The following is a 19012-nucleotide window of genomic DNA, read 5'->3' on the forward strand; positions in this document are numbered from 1 at the left end:
ACTTAAAATTTTTAAATTTAAAAATTAGATTTGTATAACGTTTCTATTTTTCTAGAAATATATCATGATTTACAAAAAAAGATAAGGAACACTATTTTTCAAATTGCTGTTTTAATTTTCCTAACAGAGGTAATAATACCCTGAGATTGATAATTTCTAGTTTAAATTATACTCTTCAGTCTTCTCAATGAATTCACAGAATTCTTTTGCACATTTTTTCATTGCTTTTATTCATTTTTTTTCCACATCTACCTGTGTTCACTTTCTTAACACACATAAGTGTTCATTGTTCTTTCTTCCCAGTGTTCTTTCTTAGAACTTTAGTGTTGAGGGACATGTACCCTCTTCCCCGCTCTTCATACACGTTCCTCTCACAGAGACTACCTAGGCTTCTAGGAGGAGGAAATGAAGAAAAGAACTGAATTTCTATCTTTTATGCCTTGATGCTTCTAAGTGACTTAGGCCATTGAATTCATTTACTAGTTGGCTGGGAGTAGTAGTAGCATTATTTCTATTAATTTTTTTTTAATTACTAGGAGACTCAGGAAACAAGACAAATGGATGTCTTCAGATTTACTATGTTGGGTAGCTAGAGCTATAATCCAAACATTTTCCTCAACAAAATCATGCCAGGCTAACTGGTGAGTTTAAACTGAATGAAGAACCAGTTGAGCACAGAGAAAAGCTCACTCAGACAAGCAGACCCAGAAGAGCAAAAACTTACCTCAGAGATAAGGCAGGTTTATAAAACCAAAGCTAAGCCTAAGAAAATCTAAATGGAAAACATTTTGTGTTCACATAATACAATAACGAGTGATATATGGTACAACTCAAGGAGTTAGCTACTTGCTTCATGAATTTGTCAAAAGTGAATATTAACTTATGGGGTTCTTCAATAAGAATTAAGTTCATCAGAACGGTGTGTGTCATTTGACCATAATAAGCTTATGGGTGTAAAGATGCTAATTAATTTGCAATTTTTAATTTTGCTGTATTATTTAAAGTATATTTTAGGGATGAATATTTTTTGGTGTATTGATGTATTTAAATTCAGATTGTTTTATGGCATATTTTATAACTATTTATTTTTAAAATAACATTGAGGGTGTATTTTTTGCCCATTTTGTTCTCTACCTTACCTCATCCAACTATTCAAGATTTCATTTGACATACTCAAGTTAAGTGGAATGGCACTGGTTTTATTCCAAATCCCACTTGGATATAATGTTTTGAGGCCTTGATTCCTATATGTCCATGATACATAATGAGCTTTTCGCTTATCTTAGCAATAAAGGATTTAACCCTAAATCAAGGAATTCTGAGGTGCAGTTATTAACACCATTTCTGCTCTTCACCACTTCACCATGCCTCATGGCTGAAATCCACATTTCAGCTCCATTCTGGGAGGTCTCCGCCACAAAGATACCCCAAAAGCACTTGTAGGTCAAGTGTGAGCCACAAAAATGTCCAGGATACTTGTAACTGGGACTGTTGCAAGGTTCATGTTTATACCATGCTGGAGATGATGTTTTTGCTTGTCATAAGAATCAGTGCTTACCTCATAATAATTAAGTTTATTACCCATCTCCCTGGCAGCTCATAAAAAGCCTGGTCTAATGATTGTGGATAAAATTACAAGCAGAAACAAGTCAGACAGAAACCCGTCCTTTGCAGCTTTTGTCCCACAAAAGTGGTCTCCTCACTAAAATCATATAAGATTTATTGGTATAGGGGGGCCTGAGCAAGATAAGAAATATCACAGTTGAGTTTTCTCATAAAGTAAGCTCTTACATCATTAATGATGTCAACAGGCAATAAGAAGTTAAATACATAGCATGTTTCCTTAACTGAAATTAATCACATCAAAACACGCCAGTGGATTTACATGTCTGTTTAGACTGGGAAACGCTTTATATAGGTCTTAACTATTCTCATCTTCAGGTCTCCTTATGATATAAGAAATTTAACCAGGTGCTCTCTAAGGAATATTCTTAAGTCTTTACACACACAGATCTTCAAAATAGAGGCCAAAGACACATTCAAATAAATCTTAAAAAGAAAGGTAGTTTCTTGGAGCCAGTTTCCCTCATCTGTTCTTTCTCTAGTTAGTCTTAGAAAGCTTGTTGGAGTCAAGAGTAAGATGTGGAAGCATGTGAGGGGAAAGTTAGCATGGATTTATGAAGACTAAAAATAATATCAGCATCCTCTTTCTAATAACTGGATCTAACAAACAGATTACACTTCCCCTAGTTAATCACTTGAAGGGCATTTGAGCATGTGTATTTATAGTCCTACATCGTAATGGTTAACGAAATGTGATTTAGTATTTACTGAGCCAAATGCACTTAATACCACCATCCCAGATCGCAAGCTCACTGAAAAGGGTTAAGTACACAACTGAAAAGGATTTGCTTTACCCAATGAAAAAAAGTCTTGACCTATAGTGATTGAGCACAAATATTATTTAATTAAAAATAGTTGAAACCATTTATGTCCACTGCAAAATCTGTAAATGGCAGAATCACTAGTTTGCCAGTATTTTTTTTTTTCTCATTAGTACTTTTCACTCCTTCTGCTAGGGCTAAGAGAAAAAAAAAAACAAAACTTTCTTGATATTTGGTATGATCTGATGTATTGTTAGTGATCTTCTCCATATACCGGTTTATTTTTAAACTCATAGATATATGCCAGAAACACTGCCGTAGCCAAAATATCAAATAATACAGTCGGAGGTGGTCTTCTAAAGCAGGAATTCACCTTAGCTTATTTCAGGTAGCAAATAAATCAGATTTTACTAATGATGTTTAAGAATAGCAATACTCGTTTAGACAGCTGGGCATATAAAGTGTCTATATGACATAATTGATAGACTACTAGTTCAGACTCTTCTGCTAAACAGAAGTCAATTATCCCAAACCATGCGCATGAATTTATGTACTCAGTCAACCTGGGAAGTGATTTCTGTGGTTCTTAACCAACCTGTCAGATATTTGGGGTGAAAATCATATCGTAATGCCATAGAAGAACTGCCTAGAAATAAATCAGCAATCATTTGCCCTTGAGTAATATGCCAGTTTCTAAACCAACCTTAATTATTCACACACTCTTCTCTCAGTGAGTGCTCTAGGTGACACTTCACCCAACTCTTAAAAATATCTCAAAGAGGTTTGGAGCTTTCTGTTTTGCTAGAGAGAGAGATTTGGCTTAATTAAATGTTTATCAACTCTCTTCCATTGGAGAGGATTTGCTGGATGCTTGTCTTTGCAATTTCTCAGTCAAGTATTTACTGCTTCTGTAAACTATTTCACTTAACTGAATTTACAATGGATTGTTCCCACCATTTGGAATGTGCTGGTTTTGCATAATCTATTTGTAAGTGGCTGTTTCCAATATTGCTTATGATATCCGTGGGGCTTGTTGTACAGCCTTTTATATATCAAGTTTGTAAAACAGTTGAATGAACTTTTCTTTGAAATTTTATTTTTAAAAAATTTTCTTATGAATACAATATTCTAGAACTGGGAAATGTATTTATTTGGTTATCTAGTTTTTCTTTTGTTGTATTTGATTCTGTCACTCCAGTTAGAATAAAACCATCTTTGTGGAAAGACAAAACAATTGCTTTGCATTTATTTGGTTAGATGTTGCAGCACCTCAAAAGGTTTGCCATTTATATAAAGACCATTTTAAGTAATAATGATGAATCTCTCCATTTCCAAAACTTACCTATTCCACAGGAAGGAAAACCATCCTTCTCAGTGTGTGTAAACGGCACTCATGACGCAGCCAAGTTAGGATTGTTCTCCTTTTTTTTTTTTTTTTAAATCAATTTAGATTTTTATTTATTTATTTGACAGAGATAAATCACAAGTAGATGGAGAGGCCGGTAGAGAGAAAGGGAAGCAGGCTCCCTGCTGAGGAGAGAGCCCAATGCGGGACTCGATCCCAGGACCCTGAGATCATGACCTGAGCCAAAGGCAGCGGCTTAACCCACTGAGCCACCCAGGCGCCCCTAGGATCGTTCTCCTTAAGCACAATCCATGTTCAAATCACAGAACTAGATGCTATAAGCAGTTTTAAAGAAATCCAGGTTGGGGGAGGGGAGGGTAGAAGGGAGTGCCTGGATGGCTCTTTCCTTAGAGTATGCAACTCTTGATCTCAGGGTCATGACTGCAAACCCCACACTGGGTGTGGAGATTTCTTAGATCAATCAATCAATAAATCTTTTTTTAAAAATTAAGGCAATCCAAATACAAATTAAATAATGATTGGTTTGGTCAAACAAATAGGGCTGAAATTTTTAAATATATAGCAAGTATACACAAGAAAAAAAATTGGTATCAAAGATCCTATTGGGGCTCACTCCCCCTTGACTTGAGAGAACTGAATTCCATAAACCAACCAAAGATACTGTTTTGAGCACTGTGCTATGCCCCCAAGAGAAGTTACTGTGATATAAAACTAATATATTAAGTCTGATCAATAGTTTAAAAAAATGTCGATAAAACAGCCATCTGTGTGACTATGTAAATAGCAATAAAGTGCCTGAGTGGTCAGGCGATACCTGTCTTATAGGTCAGAACACCGTGCTTTAGCTGAGTTGTTATTATAAAATGTCTAAGAAAAATGGTGAAACATAAATTATTTTTACAGCAGTGAAGTTCTAAATAGGAAGGTGTTAATGAACCACTGAAACAAAAGCAGTGGTTCCTAACCGAGAAACAAGCACGGAAGTGGTCTATGAAGTCTGAAACAGTCTGCAAACATGTTTGTTCATATGCTTTCATGTGTTTTCCTGGGATGATGGCCCCATGGCTTTCATCAAAATTTCAAAAAGGTCCTTGAAGCTCTCCCTAACGCTGCACACATACACAGGAAGAACTTCTCTCCCCAGGGTAACACCCCCCAGGGAACAGGAAGGGCTTTTTAATTTCTCCATAGGAAAAAAGCACTAACATTATAAACATACGTATAGAAATACCAGTCACTAAAAATTTTTCAAAGTATCTAAATAAGTTCAGTGACTTCATTGAACACAATTATTTATAAGAAAACATGCAAGAGATTAAGAAATCATATTTATTTCTTCTTTGGTACAACCAGGGATTTTACCTCAAACCTTGAAAATAAATAACCTCATTAAAACCGATGAATGGCAGGATGTTAAAATTCCCTCTTTGCTTCCTTCACATAGAAGAGCTCAAAACATTAATGGGCTTGGGAGACAGTACAGTTCAACAAAAATCCAGGCACTACAAAACCGGCACCTGACGGCGGAGAACCGTGGCGGGCGGCACCTGGGAGCACGGGCTGCTGGGCGTTCTAAGGAGGTTCCAGCAGGTCTGATGATCCTCTGTATAACCCAAACATTAATCTGAGAACATCTAACTAAAAGAGGAAAAGAACTACTCCGGCTCAGGAAAACCAAACCAGTTGTCCTTCTTTATTGGCACCTTGGCCCACGATGTGTCCCATACGCACAGCGCGCTGAATTCAGTTCAACGCCCCGGGAAGAGGATTAGAAATTTATTTAAAGAGAGAATTGGGGGGGGGGGGGGGGTTTTGTGGTTGTTTTGTGTTTTGTGGTTTTTTTTGTTTTTTTGTTTTTTGTTTTTTAATCTGATGACTCTCCTGTCTACTCTCCAAAGGCAAAGAAAGAGGACTTATTGAATAGCACCATTGTTTTAAATCCGTCAAATAAGACTTAGGTAATAATGTTGAAGGTAATGCATTGTCGTCTCCTGCCTCGGCTTCGGTGGGGTTTCTCCTCCACACTCCTTTGCCAGGCACGGTTTATGCAGACAGCCACGCGGCACTAAGCTTTTCACGGATCGGGCCCTTTGCTAAATGCCCGTTGCCCAGCCTGCAGGGTGCAGGAAGCTGGCTCGCAAAACCCAGGAGGGCCAGGAGGGCCCGGGGGGCCAGGTACCCCGGGAATTCCTGCCACCCCTGGGGGCCCTCGCTCGCCATCCCGGCCGTTCCTCCCGTAGCTGGCAGGACCTGGTTCACCTGAAACACAAACGGTTGCACATGTGAACAGGAGAACCCCGACAGCAGTGAGCTGGCCGCAAGGCACCCAGCCAACTCCCTCCCGCAGCCCAGCGGGGTGCACCCAGGGCCTTAGGAAGTGCTTTTGGAAAGGATGGATGAAGATCGATGATGATGGTAAAACTCCTTCACTGGACTTGGGTTTCTTAGAAATTAAAAATGAAAGGAGGCCTCAGCATCTCCAATAGGGTAGCCTCTGGCCACACAGGTCTATTGAGCACCGACATGTGGCTAAGTCAAATTGGGATGAACGGTAAGAGTGTAAAACACACCCGGACTTTGAAAAGTAAATGTAAATTTTATATTAGTGTAATTGTTATTAGTGTAACAGCGTAAATGTTATGTTAGTCGCCATACAGTACATCATAGTCTAAAATGTTTAAAATATATTTCATTAATAATTTCTGTTCTTATTACATGATAAAGGGATAATATTTTAGACACAGTGGCTTAAAAAAACTATTATTAAGATTAATTTCACCTGATTCTTTTGGCATTGATAATGTGGCTAGTAGCAGATTTAAAATTATGCACACAACTCTCCTTGTGGCTCACGTCATATTTCTGCAGCAGCAGCATCCCTACTAGGCGAGCAGTCTCCAGACAGGGAGTACGTCCACAGCCCAGTGGTTAGAAGCACAGGGTTTAGAGGCAGAGAGCTCTGAGTTCTTGCTCTGCCATTTGTGAATATGGCGGCATTAGCAAGTCGTGAATCTTTCAATTTCTTCATCGCCGAGATGGGATGATACCTTCCTTAAAACTAAACTCCCTGTCTAAAAGCCTCTACTAAGTAGGGGCTATCTGATTGTGAGGATATCACTGACGGATGTCTTAGAAACCTGTGCAGTGCACCTGCAAACTTCCCAGATGTTTTCCCATCAGGGGTTCACCCCTGGGTGAACTTTATCATGGCCTGCGTTCCTCAGGAGCATTTTGTTCCCTTTGTCATGTTCAAAGGTTGTTTGGTCACCCCGTGGGGCACATTCTCTGAAGCAGGGCACCCCATGGCAGGGAGGAATTTCTGCTGAATGCTTACCCACCACATCACACCAGCAGTGCTTTCCCACTAGTAGCGTAAAAATGGCGGGAAGCAATCGGTGTGAGACAAATTGTATGTGCCATGATGATACCATTTTATAGAGATCCTCTTTCCATCTCTGCCCTCCTACCTGGGCCATTCTGCTGAAACAGTGGACATGTTCATTTATGTATCTGCTTAGATTCAGTTACTTTCCTTCTTTCTCAGTGGTTTTAGTTTTCTTTTTCTATTTTTGTGGTCTTATTACACATGTCTTTTATTGGTCTTATTATAGTGGTCCAGTCTTACTAAATGGTCTTATTACATATATCCAGTCTTATTACATATATCTCACATACTTTCATTTACTCATTTTATTTATTTATTTTAGTTTTTTTTGTTTTTTTTTTTTTTGTTTTTTTTTGACAGAGAGCACAGGTAGGCGGAGCAGCAGGGAGAGGGTGAGGGAGAGGCAGACTCTCCACTGAGCAGAGTGCGCTACCTGGGGCTCGATGCCAGGACCCTGAGATCATGCCGAAGGCAGATACCTAACTGACTGAACCACCCAGGCGCCCTCTCACATACTTTTAGAAGGAAGATAGATCAGAGATTTTTATTTTACATATAAGATCTCATTCTACCTGTGATGCTTACAATTAGATCCACACAAAGCAAGAATATAGAATAACACATTATTAAATTTGAATTATCATCTTTGATTCTCCATCTCAAGCCTATAGGTAAACAGAGAAGTGATTTCCTCTAATCTATCCCATAAGCCTCCATTTAACTATATTAAGTTGTAGTGAAGCAGATGATTGTGTTTTCCTCTAAAGACAAGGGCCCTGAGAAAGTTTTTCCCTAATCAAGAGCACCTGTAAATAAATAAGCCTCTAGCAGAGCCTCTCCAGGTCTCCTGACACAAAGTGGTTGTTCAAAGTCGCTCTTTGAAGGTTTAAAGATAGGCCAGAAAAAGGTGCGCACAAAGGGTAATTTTCACACACCTTAGGCGCAGCAATGTTCCCATGGAGACCTACCATGTCTGCTTTCACAAAATCAAATCAGGATGAAGAGGAGAAAATGCCTAAAGGAAAGGTCACAAACCAAATGACCACGGAGGCAGAGCGGATAAGGCGGATCAGGGTAAGCGAACAGGGAGGAACCCAGGAGCCAACCCCTGTTTTTGTAAATAGTTTTAGAACAGAGCCATGGCCATGTGTGTATGTATCACCTACAGCTGCTTTTTCACTACAAGGGCAGAGCTGTCTAACTCCTACAGAGACCGCAGGGCCCGCAGATCCAAAAACTCTGGTCCTTCATGGAAAAAGTCTGCTGACCCTTAAGGACGTAAAGAAATGGCCCTGGATTAAGAATGCCTTGCTGTCTTTACAAGAAGAAAAGGTCTAATGACGCAGGTCTAATGAAAACTGATCTAATGAGAAGTCCCACCTCAGTGGTAGGGAGGCAGCAGGGAGGACTGAGGCCTGTGGCAGCTCTGCTCCAGCCCACAGCTGCCACGAGGGAAGACAGGCCAGAGCCTGCAGAACTTCTGATAATTGTCAGGGAAAGCTCGAAGCTGAGTTCTTGAATAGGTCTCTCCGTTTCTAAATGTTAGGATTCACATTTTTATTGAACATTTGCAGAACCAGCCACATGCCTAAAACCTTAAACTTAAGGGAATTTATTCTCTACTACACACCAATATTAGAAATCAGAAGGTTTTCTTATGTGGTGCCCCATCACTACACATTCCGGGAGAGGTTTCTCACTTGCTGCATTTATTCCAGATTCCTGCTCATCCTCTGAAGAAAGAGTTGATGAAGCCATCCTGTGGACCCTCGATTGATTTTATGTAAAGCCTATCTAGTCCAATTCTCCCTTGGGCAAACACAGCAAGTGACGTCCGGGAGCTTTTCTGATGTCACTGTCATCAAGGTCGTCATCCTCATCAACACAAACTATTTCCACTTTACCATGGCCATGAACTGTGCTCAACGTTGATCCTATTCTCCTCTTGTGTGAACTGAGAGTTCCGAAGGCTAAATAATCGTCCATCGTCACATAGCTAGAGGGTGTTGCAGCTGGAAACAAGGGCCCTTCGCCGCCCCTCCAATCCAGCCTTACTCCCATAGCCATGGATGAGCTAATTCTGCCGCGGCGTGTGCGCCACTGCGCATGTGCGTGCGTGGGCCTGCACGGCAAGTGTGGGTGGGGGGGATTTTTTTTTTTTTTAATTCTTTGCACCTGAATTGACTAGGACGTAAAAAGAGGTACAATCTACCAGAGTAGTACTGATTCTTCTGGAGCTCTAAGTGTCCTAAGAAACTAAAGATATTTTTACTGAGGTTTTTGTCCTGTAGAAATGACCAGGGGAAGAAACCAGCCGTCACATAACAGATCGTCAGTTTCCGGTGAGCCCAGACCCTGGGCATTTACTCTCCAATGTTCTTGTTACTGTTTAGGAATGTAATTTTGGGGTGACACTATGTCACAGTCCAAATTATTCAAGAAGTCCAGCAGCTTCATTAGCAAATATCTGTAAACTAGCCTCCAACTCCTCAGAAGAAAACAGATCTGAAGTGTTCTCATTATGCTTTGTCTGCCTCATGGGTGTGTTAGCGGCACTAACCAGCTAATGATTACACAGTTTTCTGAAATTTCAAGGGCCTATAAAAACGTTATGGCCAAACAGTGTTATTTTTAAAAATAAATGTCTGTGTTATTCTCTGTGTGAACACTAGAGGGTAGTCATGTTACACTGACAGAGATCAGTCCCCACTGGAATATTCTGAAGGATCTAACACGTGGGGCAGAGTGAAAGGGACCGTATAAAGGCCTTAAAAAAAACCACCTGCAAGTAATTTTCAGCATTAATTTATCCACGGGTTATGTAAAATATGTGTCAGAGACTTCCTTACAGTTCTCATCTTATGCTGAGCTTACTTTTGTGGTGTTTAACAAAGCATATATGTTTAAGGAATTGGCATAAAGTGGTTTGTGTATTTAAGATCCCCACGGCCAAATATAATAGTTGCAGTGACGGAAATAGGATAAATGGCTACTGCTAAACCAGGCTACACTGAATGTGCCTTTGGTCTGGGGCTTGTTGGGGGTTTTCCACTCAGTATTCTCAAGTAAAGCTCACCTCTGGGCAAATTTTGCCTAAGAAACCTAAGTAGCCCAGTTGCCTAGCGTGACCCTGCACAAAGCCAGATCTACCCTTCTCTCCTCATCCCAGAAGGGAAAGCATGTCAGCCCGCAGGCCACATTCCTGGTGGTCACAAACTTCTGTGTCCTTATCTAACTGGCTTCTTCCCCTCATGAGTTTGAATGCACAGTGGAGATCAGAACCTATTCTTAAAATGTTTCCTTAAAATCCTCAGAGCGGCAAGGAACTGGTCCCAAGCAGGCAAGTTCAGAGGCAGCAGACATAGAAGGTTACTCTTAATGAGACAACCCAATCAAGTGATACCACCAAAGGCCTGTGGTAAGTAACTGAAGGTAGGGGCAGGGGGTTTAGGGCATCTAAAGCCCCAGGGATCTCTATTGTGATCTGCTCTGCTCTGTGAGAGACAAAAAGGAGTCAAGACATTAAATGGTTATGGGACATGCTGAAGTTACATGGCTAGAGTGGCAAAGACTAAACTAAAGACAAACATGACTGGAGAGCCAGCTCAACATTCTGTCTACTACATGAACCTAGACCTAGAAAGTATGAATATTTGCCTCTGTCACTGATTACCTGAGAGACCTTTGTCAGAGCAGGTGACCTTTGTAAGTCTGTATTTCCTCAAACACGAACAGAGGAATACAAAATGATCATAGCTAAGTTTGCAAAATGCCAGCCATATGCCAGGCCCTGTTCTAAGTGTTTCGCATATATTCACGTGTATGTAGATCTTCCTGAATAACTCTGAAGGGTACATGTGCTTATTAACCTTGTGACACGGAGGGGAAATGGAAGTGCCAAGAGGTGAGGTAGCTACAAGGCAGTGACAGCGCAGTGTGTGCACCCTGCAAGCCTGACTCCAGAGCCCGTCCTCCCTAAGGACACATTCTGCCTCCCTCGGGCTGTGGGAAACAGACTGGAGGATACGGGAACTTGTTAGACAAAGAGCCCTACAGCCAATCAGCGTAGTGGTTTTAATAATGATCTATGGTCCATATGAAGCAGCGTACCATCACGGCCCAAAGGGCCACGAAACACTAGACACCGAACAGAGAGATATGATATGGAAAGGAGACGAAGAACTAAAACTATCTACAAAGAGCAAAGGAATTCTGATAACTGATAGATAATTAATGCATTAGTTACGTTTTTTTCAAATATGTCATATATCAGATATGTTTGCATCAGAAAGAATGATCAAATAAACTTTTTTCACCCAGGAGGATTTAAGTCCCAAATCCAAGTCCCAATAGAAGACAACAAGGAAAGTTGCAGGATATCCTGTTCTGCAGGAGGTTTATTTTAGGTACCAGACAAGACCCTGCACAGGGTGCTATTGGAAGTTCTTCCAGGCCCTAAAGTCCTATTACTATTACCTTTGTGAGAGTCCAGAAACCACATTTCTAATCACATTCCAGGTTCTGCCAGGGAAATTAAAAAGCCCAGCTTCTCAGTGGACAGTGAACTTGTTTAATAATTTACTGTGAACCAGTACTTTGCATTTATGATTTGGAGTCAGAAGTCACCCAATGTCATAGAGCTAGTAAGTGTCAGAGTCGGAATTTGAACCCAGGATATCTGAACTGTGGAGCTCCAGATAGCTCACTTGCCCAGTACTAGCTTAAGGAGACGAATGACTCAAATAGCTCTTGTTTCGGGAGTGATGGATTGGGGAAATTGTTAGCTAAGCGTATTCATAGCGTAGACGAGAGAATGTGAGCTGACCTAAAAACCTGAGAAAACCAAAGCACCCAGCTGATGCTTCGAGGTTTGGGGGGAACATAAACCCTTTGTGCCTGTGCACTAAAGCACTTGCAAAACTGTGTGCTTTTGAAGAGTGGCCCAGGCTTTTAAAATATAATCTGAAACTCAGATTTCCCACTAAATAATGTCAGATATCCTCTCAAGGGAAATATAATAAAAGCCCAGATTTCAAAGTGTACCAGGAAGCAAGGGACAAGGACTGGCAAAAGGCAGAAAGGAAAAGGCAAAGGGCGGGTGCCCCCATCCTGAAATAGCCAATAACCGTTTTTAACAAAGCACATTTAAGTATTAAATTCAAGACCAGCTATAACAAATTAATTTTTTCCTAAGGGAGACAAGATGGGGACCAGGCAGAGCTACCGGGGATGAGCTTGCCCTGCCTTAACCATTGTGCCCAGCACATGTCTGAGGAATTAAAAAGCAAACCAGGGACGCCCCCTTCTGGGAGAGTAATGGCCCAAGAGCACATGGGAACCGCTCCCGGTCAGAATCAGCAACTCTAAGTGCAATTACTGCAGATGGAGACTGACACGTCCCCTCGTGACAGCCTGGGACACTGCAGGTACAGAGCTGGGTCTGCCTCAGTCTTCCCATTTGAAACCCCAAACATGGTTTATCAACAGAGTGTTGGAAACTAACAGTCACCAGAAATGATCATCTATTTCTGCTAAAGGAAAATCTCGCCAAGAATACAAGTTGCTGGTCTGCGAAATGTTACATGATCTGTCAACAAAGTGGGAGAAGGAGAAATTGTAAGGCAATCCTATAATATATAGATAATTAAATAGATTGGAATGACATTTTTATCAGCTTTAAACCACCTATCGCTACCACTGATAAAGGAGGAAAGCACTCAGTAAGTTTTATTTCCCTTTCCTCTACTAAACATCCATGAGTGGATGCAGAATTTATCATACACTGAAATCTTCTCTTGGTCCCGTGTAGCTTCAACCAGATTTTCTTTCCTTTTCCAATCATAAAAAACTCCTTTTCCAATCATGAAAATTTATCAATTTGTGAAAGCATTTTGACAGACCCATGAATCACAGTTTTGCATAGCAGTGTTTGAACCGTCTCCAAATGTATTCATATTTTTTTAAAAAAATGTTAATGAGAGAGCAATTCCCAGGAGCAATGAAACAGATAATGAGAAAGCAGTGATGTTTTTGGCTGCAATTAGAAGCATGATTGAATAGGTAAGCCTGTCAGAATTGGAAAATGAGCATTTCTTTTTCTAAATTCCCCTACACCAAGTTTTCCAAATCCACTGTGGAAGCGTGGACCACCCTTTCTCGGCAGATCCTCTCACCCTGATTCCCAGCATTCGCCGGGAGGCTACATATCATTCAGGTGCTTAAACCGAAGTGACTTTCTGTGCTGCTTCTGTGGTGGGGCTGGTAGGCCATTTCCCAGAGGATGAGTGTGTGGCAGCTTAGGCTGTGGGGACAGAGTAGCCAGTGTGTAAAGACAGAACAGACGCCCAGTATGCGAAACCAGGCTCTCCACACAGAGGCAACTTTGTCACCTCCGCCAGCGCAGCTGTGCTACGTGGCTCGTGCATGGTTCTTTGTGGCTATATGAATAGGAATGTTCAGGTTTATTTTATTTATTTACTTTGGATATGGGTTTCTGGAGGGTCTGGATATTTGAAACAGGAGCTTGTAAAATAAGACTTCGTTTACCCCCTATGCAACATGAGTAGTCTGAAAACTTGGATTAATTTTCTTGTTGCTCTGACTTTTTGGTCAGTTTGGGAAACTATCAATGAGGCTAACAACGGCTAGGACCTCATTCATTCAGAATTTTCTAACAAGGGCACTGTGGCTGGACCTTGACACGATTTTTTAAAGTCATCTATTCAAGAAATTAATATTTTAAGCCCTGACACTTGTTTTCTCATGAGGAACACAGGCATGAAGGGGCACCTGGGTGGCTCAGTGGGTTAAAGCCTCTGCCTTCGGCTCAGGTCATGATCTTAGGGTTCTGGAATCGAGCCCCGCATCAGGCTCTCTGCTCAGCAGGGAGCCTGCTTCCCCCTCTCTCTCTGCCTGCCTCTCTGCCTACTTAGGATCTCTCTCTGTCAAATAAATAAATTCTTTAAAAAAATAAAAAATTTTAAAAAATTAAAAATAAACAGGAAACTATCAACGAGGCTAACAATGGCTAGGACCTCATTCATTCAAAGTTTTCTAACAAGTGCACTGTGGCTGGACCTTGACACAATTTTTTAAAGTCATCTATTCAAGAAATTAATATTTTAAGCCCTGACACTTGTTTTCTCACAAGGAACAGAGGCATGATTTACAATTCTTTTAACTCTTCCTTAAAGTTGGTCTTGAAAAATCTGTGCCAGCCGTTACTGAGAATCACATGACAGGCATAAGTAATTAAAGGGCAAGTCTTTATAATGGTATCCAATTCAGACTGCACACTCGCTACCAATTTCTCAACCCTGTGCTGTCGTATAACACACTTACCTGGGAGACCTGTTGCTCCAGGCAAGCCCTTCGGACCTCTTCCTGGAGGGCCACGTTCCCCTCTTTCTCCCAAGTCACCTGCATGTCATTAGAGAAATGTTATTTTTCTGTATGCTTATAAAAAGAAAGTTCCATATTTTTAAACTTTCAGCAGACCCAATGTTGAGAAAGCAAAATCTCATGAAGTTGCCACAAACGAGGTTGTAGTAAATACATAGCCAGGCAAAACATAAGTCAATTATAGGAAGAGATCTAAGGGGAAAAATCAAATAATCATATTCATTAAAGGACAAACAAACTAAAATATCTAATGATCAACATTCAATAAACCAAGAATCAAATGCTGCCTCCTTAACAGGATAAAATGTATCTACCTCAACTGGAGAGTTAGGGTAACGCCTACTGGGAAACACGAGAAGCAGTTCCGCTACACACACAGCATCACAGAGATGCCCACGTTATCATTAGTATTTGTCATTTAGTTTGAGAGTCGAAAACATCCCTCTTTTTAAGTGGCATCAGTGTGTATCTTTTTTTTTTTTTAAGATTTTATTTATTTATTTGACAGAGAGAGGTCACAAGTAGGCAGAGAGGCAGGCAGAGAGAGAGAGGAGGAAGCAGGCTCCCTGCTGAGCAGAGAGCCCCATGTGGGACTCGATCCCAGGACCCTGAGATCATGACCTGAGCCGAAGGCAGCGGCTCAAACCACTGAGCCACCCAGGCGCCCCCATCAGTGTGTATCTTAAATCCTTGAAAATCAACTCAAAATCTACTACAAGCAATGAGAGTAATTCAGTAAAGGAGCAAGATACAAAATTAATATATGAAAACCAGTCGTTTTCATATATACAAACAACCACCAGAACTAAGATGTAGTGAAAAAATATCCCATTTATAATAACAATTAAATTAATAACAAGGAAGAAGTTTAATCAGAAATATGCAAATCCAACATTAAAAAATTAACATTTCTGAAGGATACAAAAGGACTTGACAACTGTTCGTAGGTGGAATGACATCAACACAAAAAGGTGTTGACTTCTCCCTAAGATGAAGTTTCGTCATGTTCCCAATAAAATTTTTTTAACCAAAAAAGGGAATTCTGAAGTTTGTATAGAAAAATGCATAAGCCAGAATAGCCACAAAAACTCGAAAAAGAAAAGGTATATAAGGGAATTAATCCTACCATGTATTAAACCAATTAACATGGTGTGGTACTGGTACATGAATAGATAAACCACTGAAACAGCCCAAAAACAGGTTTGGATACATAAAGGATTTTGTTTTGTAATAAACATGCCATCTTAAAGTGGGAAGCAGTCAAACAAGTCAATAAATGGTGTTTGAAAAAGAGGGAAGCCAGCTGGAAAAAAAAATAAAGTTGAATCTGTTCCTCACAACATAATCCAGGATATATTACAAGTGGATCAAACATTTAAATGTATAAGAACCAGAAGAAAACAAGGAAGAAATATTTTATAACTTCAGATTTGAATTGGCCTTTCTGTTATGATTCAAAATATGAAGAGTTCCTAAAATCTATACAAAAAGGTCAACAACAGTAAAAAGAATATATAAGCAAAAAAGCTACTAAAAGGAAACAAAAATAAGTCTGGAATATAAGAAAAATTCCTTGACTTCACTCTCACATCAAAATAAATGGAAATTTAAAATAACACGAAAGCTACTTTGAATGATAAGATCGGCAAAAATTCTAGAGTTGAATCAAACATATGTTAGCAAGTATGTGGAAAAACACATCGTTACATATCGCTAATAAGACTGCAAACTGAGACAGTCTCTTGGAGGATAATTTAACAATATCTATCAAAATTACAAATGGTAGTACCATTTTACCTGGCAATTCCACTTCTGGGAATTTATCATAGAAACATAAAGGTTATGTTGATATTTACACAGAGATGAAATTGTGTGATCCACAGCAGCCTTGTGGTAATGGCAGAAGATGAGAAACTAAATGTCCACGAGAGGGTTAAATGCGTTATGCTACTTCCGCAAAATGGCATACTATGCAGCTATGAAGAAGAACCAGGAAGCTCTTTAAAATGATCTCAAAACATATTGTTCAGTGAAAAAATTTAAGGTCCAGATCACTACTAAAGAGCAACACGACTTGTTTCTAAAAGGCTATAGAGAGTGTATATAACCGTATATTGTACATCATCACTGGCAAAGATATGTAGGAAACTAATAAAAGGGATTATCTCACGGGAAGGATAAAGGAATCTAGGCAGATGGGAGACCAGAGTGGGAGAAAAATTCTTCAGTAAATATCTTTTCATATATTTTAAATTCTCAAACATTGTAAATTTAGTATTGCTGAAAATAAATTAATGAATTTTCAGAATTTTAAATGTGCTATCACAAGTGCCCAGGCTTCACTTGTGATTCATTATTTACAGGGAATGTGCTTTGGATTACAACCAACCATGTTTATTTGCAAGACAGTTGATTTTCAGCCACAGAACCAAGTTTCATTAATTATCCTGGCCCCTGCAGAGAAACCCAGAAACTTGGCCTCATTAACAAAGTGCCCTAATACCTAGTCAACTGCTCCTAAATGACGTTTATGGCGCATAGTAGAAGGCATTATTCTACTATCCCATTGGCATAGTATTATATTATCCCACTACTCTTGTAGAAGATGCAGTACATTTTTCAAGATTCTATACATGATCATTTTTTCCAAACATTTGTATCAGCCCAACTTGATTCAATATTGAGTCAAGTTTGTTAGAATTTTAAAAAACAAAAGCATGCATGCCAAAATAGTAAAAAACAAAAAGAAAAACAACAAAAAAAACCCTCTAATTATGAAGTGAATGTTTTGTCACCATACTTTGATTTGAGCTGTGAATGTCCTTGTATGAATATTTTTTATCATGAGTCAAATATAAAATTATATAAACACTGTGTGAGGATACAGAGCTCAAGTTGAACTCATTCACATAAGCTGTTTTTTTACACTCATCAATATGGCCTTACTATATTAGGAAGATAACGATAATTAGCATTTTAAAAACGAAGAACTTGAGCGCTCTTGTTAACTTAGCAATTTAAATGTCATATCACTGTAATTCTGGAGGCTAGCAAGGAGAAGAGAACCAATAAATGTGCCACATTTTCCGAAGATAGGGGAAGATTATAAATTAAAATGTAACTTCCACGCAAACCGTGAAAGTTAAACACTTTGTATTACGAAGCCGCATCCCCTTTAAAATGTCGCTTGCAAGGAAGGTCTTCGTCGTGATCCTGCCCTGCGGTTGTCATCAACCGTAGACACAACATTTTTAGAGGGGCTCCAGGACAGAGGCACAGGGCAAGCTGCTGGTCTTTCCCAGCCCAGGGAGCTACGACCTGGCTCTGTGATCCCCGGGGTCAATCCGCTCCTTCAAACCCTGATCATGGCTTCTTTGGACATTTCTGAAAACTGGCTCAGGGAACTAAAGGTGCACCTTTATTAGCTAGCCTACTGTGTGGAAAAACAGAGGGAGCTTGTCAAATGAGCTTTAGATAAGGTAAAAAGGGAAACGTGCAGGGTTAAGTAACAAAACAGCTCTGTCTGAACAGACTGGCTAGAACGAAAGAATTTCTCATTGCTCCGTGGTTGCCCTTTATTTCATTTATTTGAAAGCTATAACTGACACGCCAACCCGATGCAAGCTGACGAATACCAAAAAAAGAGTTAGTCACGATAATGACGTGTGTATTTTCTCAAGCCATCATTTACATGGTGACACATCGTTTGACTCACACGAAAATATCTAAAAATAGATATGTAGCCTTACTCAAAGGAACTTAAAATTAATCCAAACCATGAACATTTAAAAATAGTATTTATGACACAGAATTTATGACCCAGAAGACCCAATAATAAATAAAGTGAACATAAGCTAATTAGATATCTCTCATGTTTCTGCTTGAGTAGACATGTAAAATGTACCCATGGCATGGGTCTTGGCCCTCTTTGTATAATATTGCACAGAACATGTCCATGAAAAACAAAAAAATTATAAATATGATTTAAGATTTGAGTATGATTTCTGGCAGATATTTCTACTAGCTCCTACTGAAAATGTTTCACTGTGTTTTGCAGACTAATTGCTTAGGAAAAAATAATTTTATTAAAGACATAGTTTGAACTACTCAACGCTTTAGTAAAATTTATTTGTTCATTATCTGTGGAGTAATTTCCTTAGAAAAAGACTCTCAAAGTAATATGTTGAGCAAGGCTCAGACTATCCCTTTATTAGGCATGGGAAAAAGACAGGAGGGGACATTGAAATACATCTCTTCTCTAACTGGCTGAATAGTTAAGTTTCAAATGCTGGACTATTTATTCTCTGGGAAACACTGACGTGCAACCTTTGGCTAGTGGGATGTTATATGTTTTCAATTATATATTACTGTTACAATGTATGTGGTAGGACAAGAAAGGTCAAGTCTGGTTACCTAGAATTCTACATTTCCAAATCTGTGACAGCACTGATTGATAAAATCCAAAGACAGTACTCC

General features: G+C 39.6%; 1 protein-coding gene across 1 annotated transcript in view; it reads right to left on the reverse strand.

Moving 5' to 3' along the window:
* Positions 1–5591: 5591 nt before the first annotated feature.
* Positions 5592–19012, reverse strand: part of COL9A1 (collagen type IX alpha 1 chain) — a 93851-nt gene continuing 80430 nt past the window's right edge. Inside the window, exons 37-38 of the mRNA XM_044253899.1 lie at positions 14477–14554; positions 5592–6009 (exon numbers count right to left, since the gene is read on the reverse strand). Coding sequence (XP_044109834.1) covers positions 5825–6009; positions 14477–14554 — 263 coding nt within the window. The 3' untranslated portion in view covers positions 5592–5824. The remainder of the gene's footprint in view (positions 6010–14476; positions 14555–19012) is intronic.

Source organism: Neovison vison, chromosome 1 (genome assembly GCF_020171115.1).
Source record: "Neovison vison isolate M4711 chromosome 1, ASM_NN_V1, whole genome shotgun sequence".
NCBI lineage: Eukaryota > Metazoa > Chordata > Mammalia > Carnivora > Mustelidae > Neogale > Neogale vison.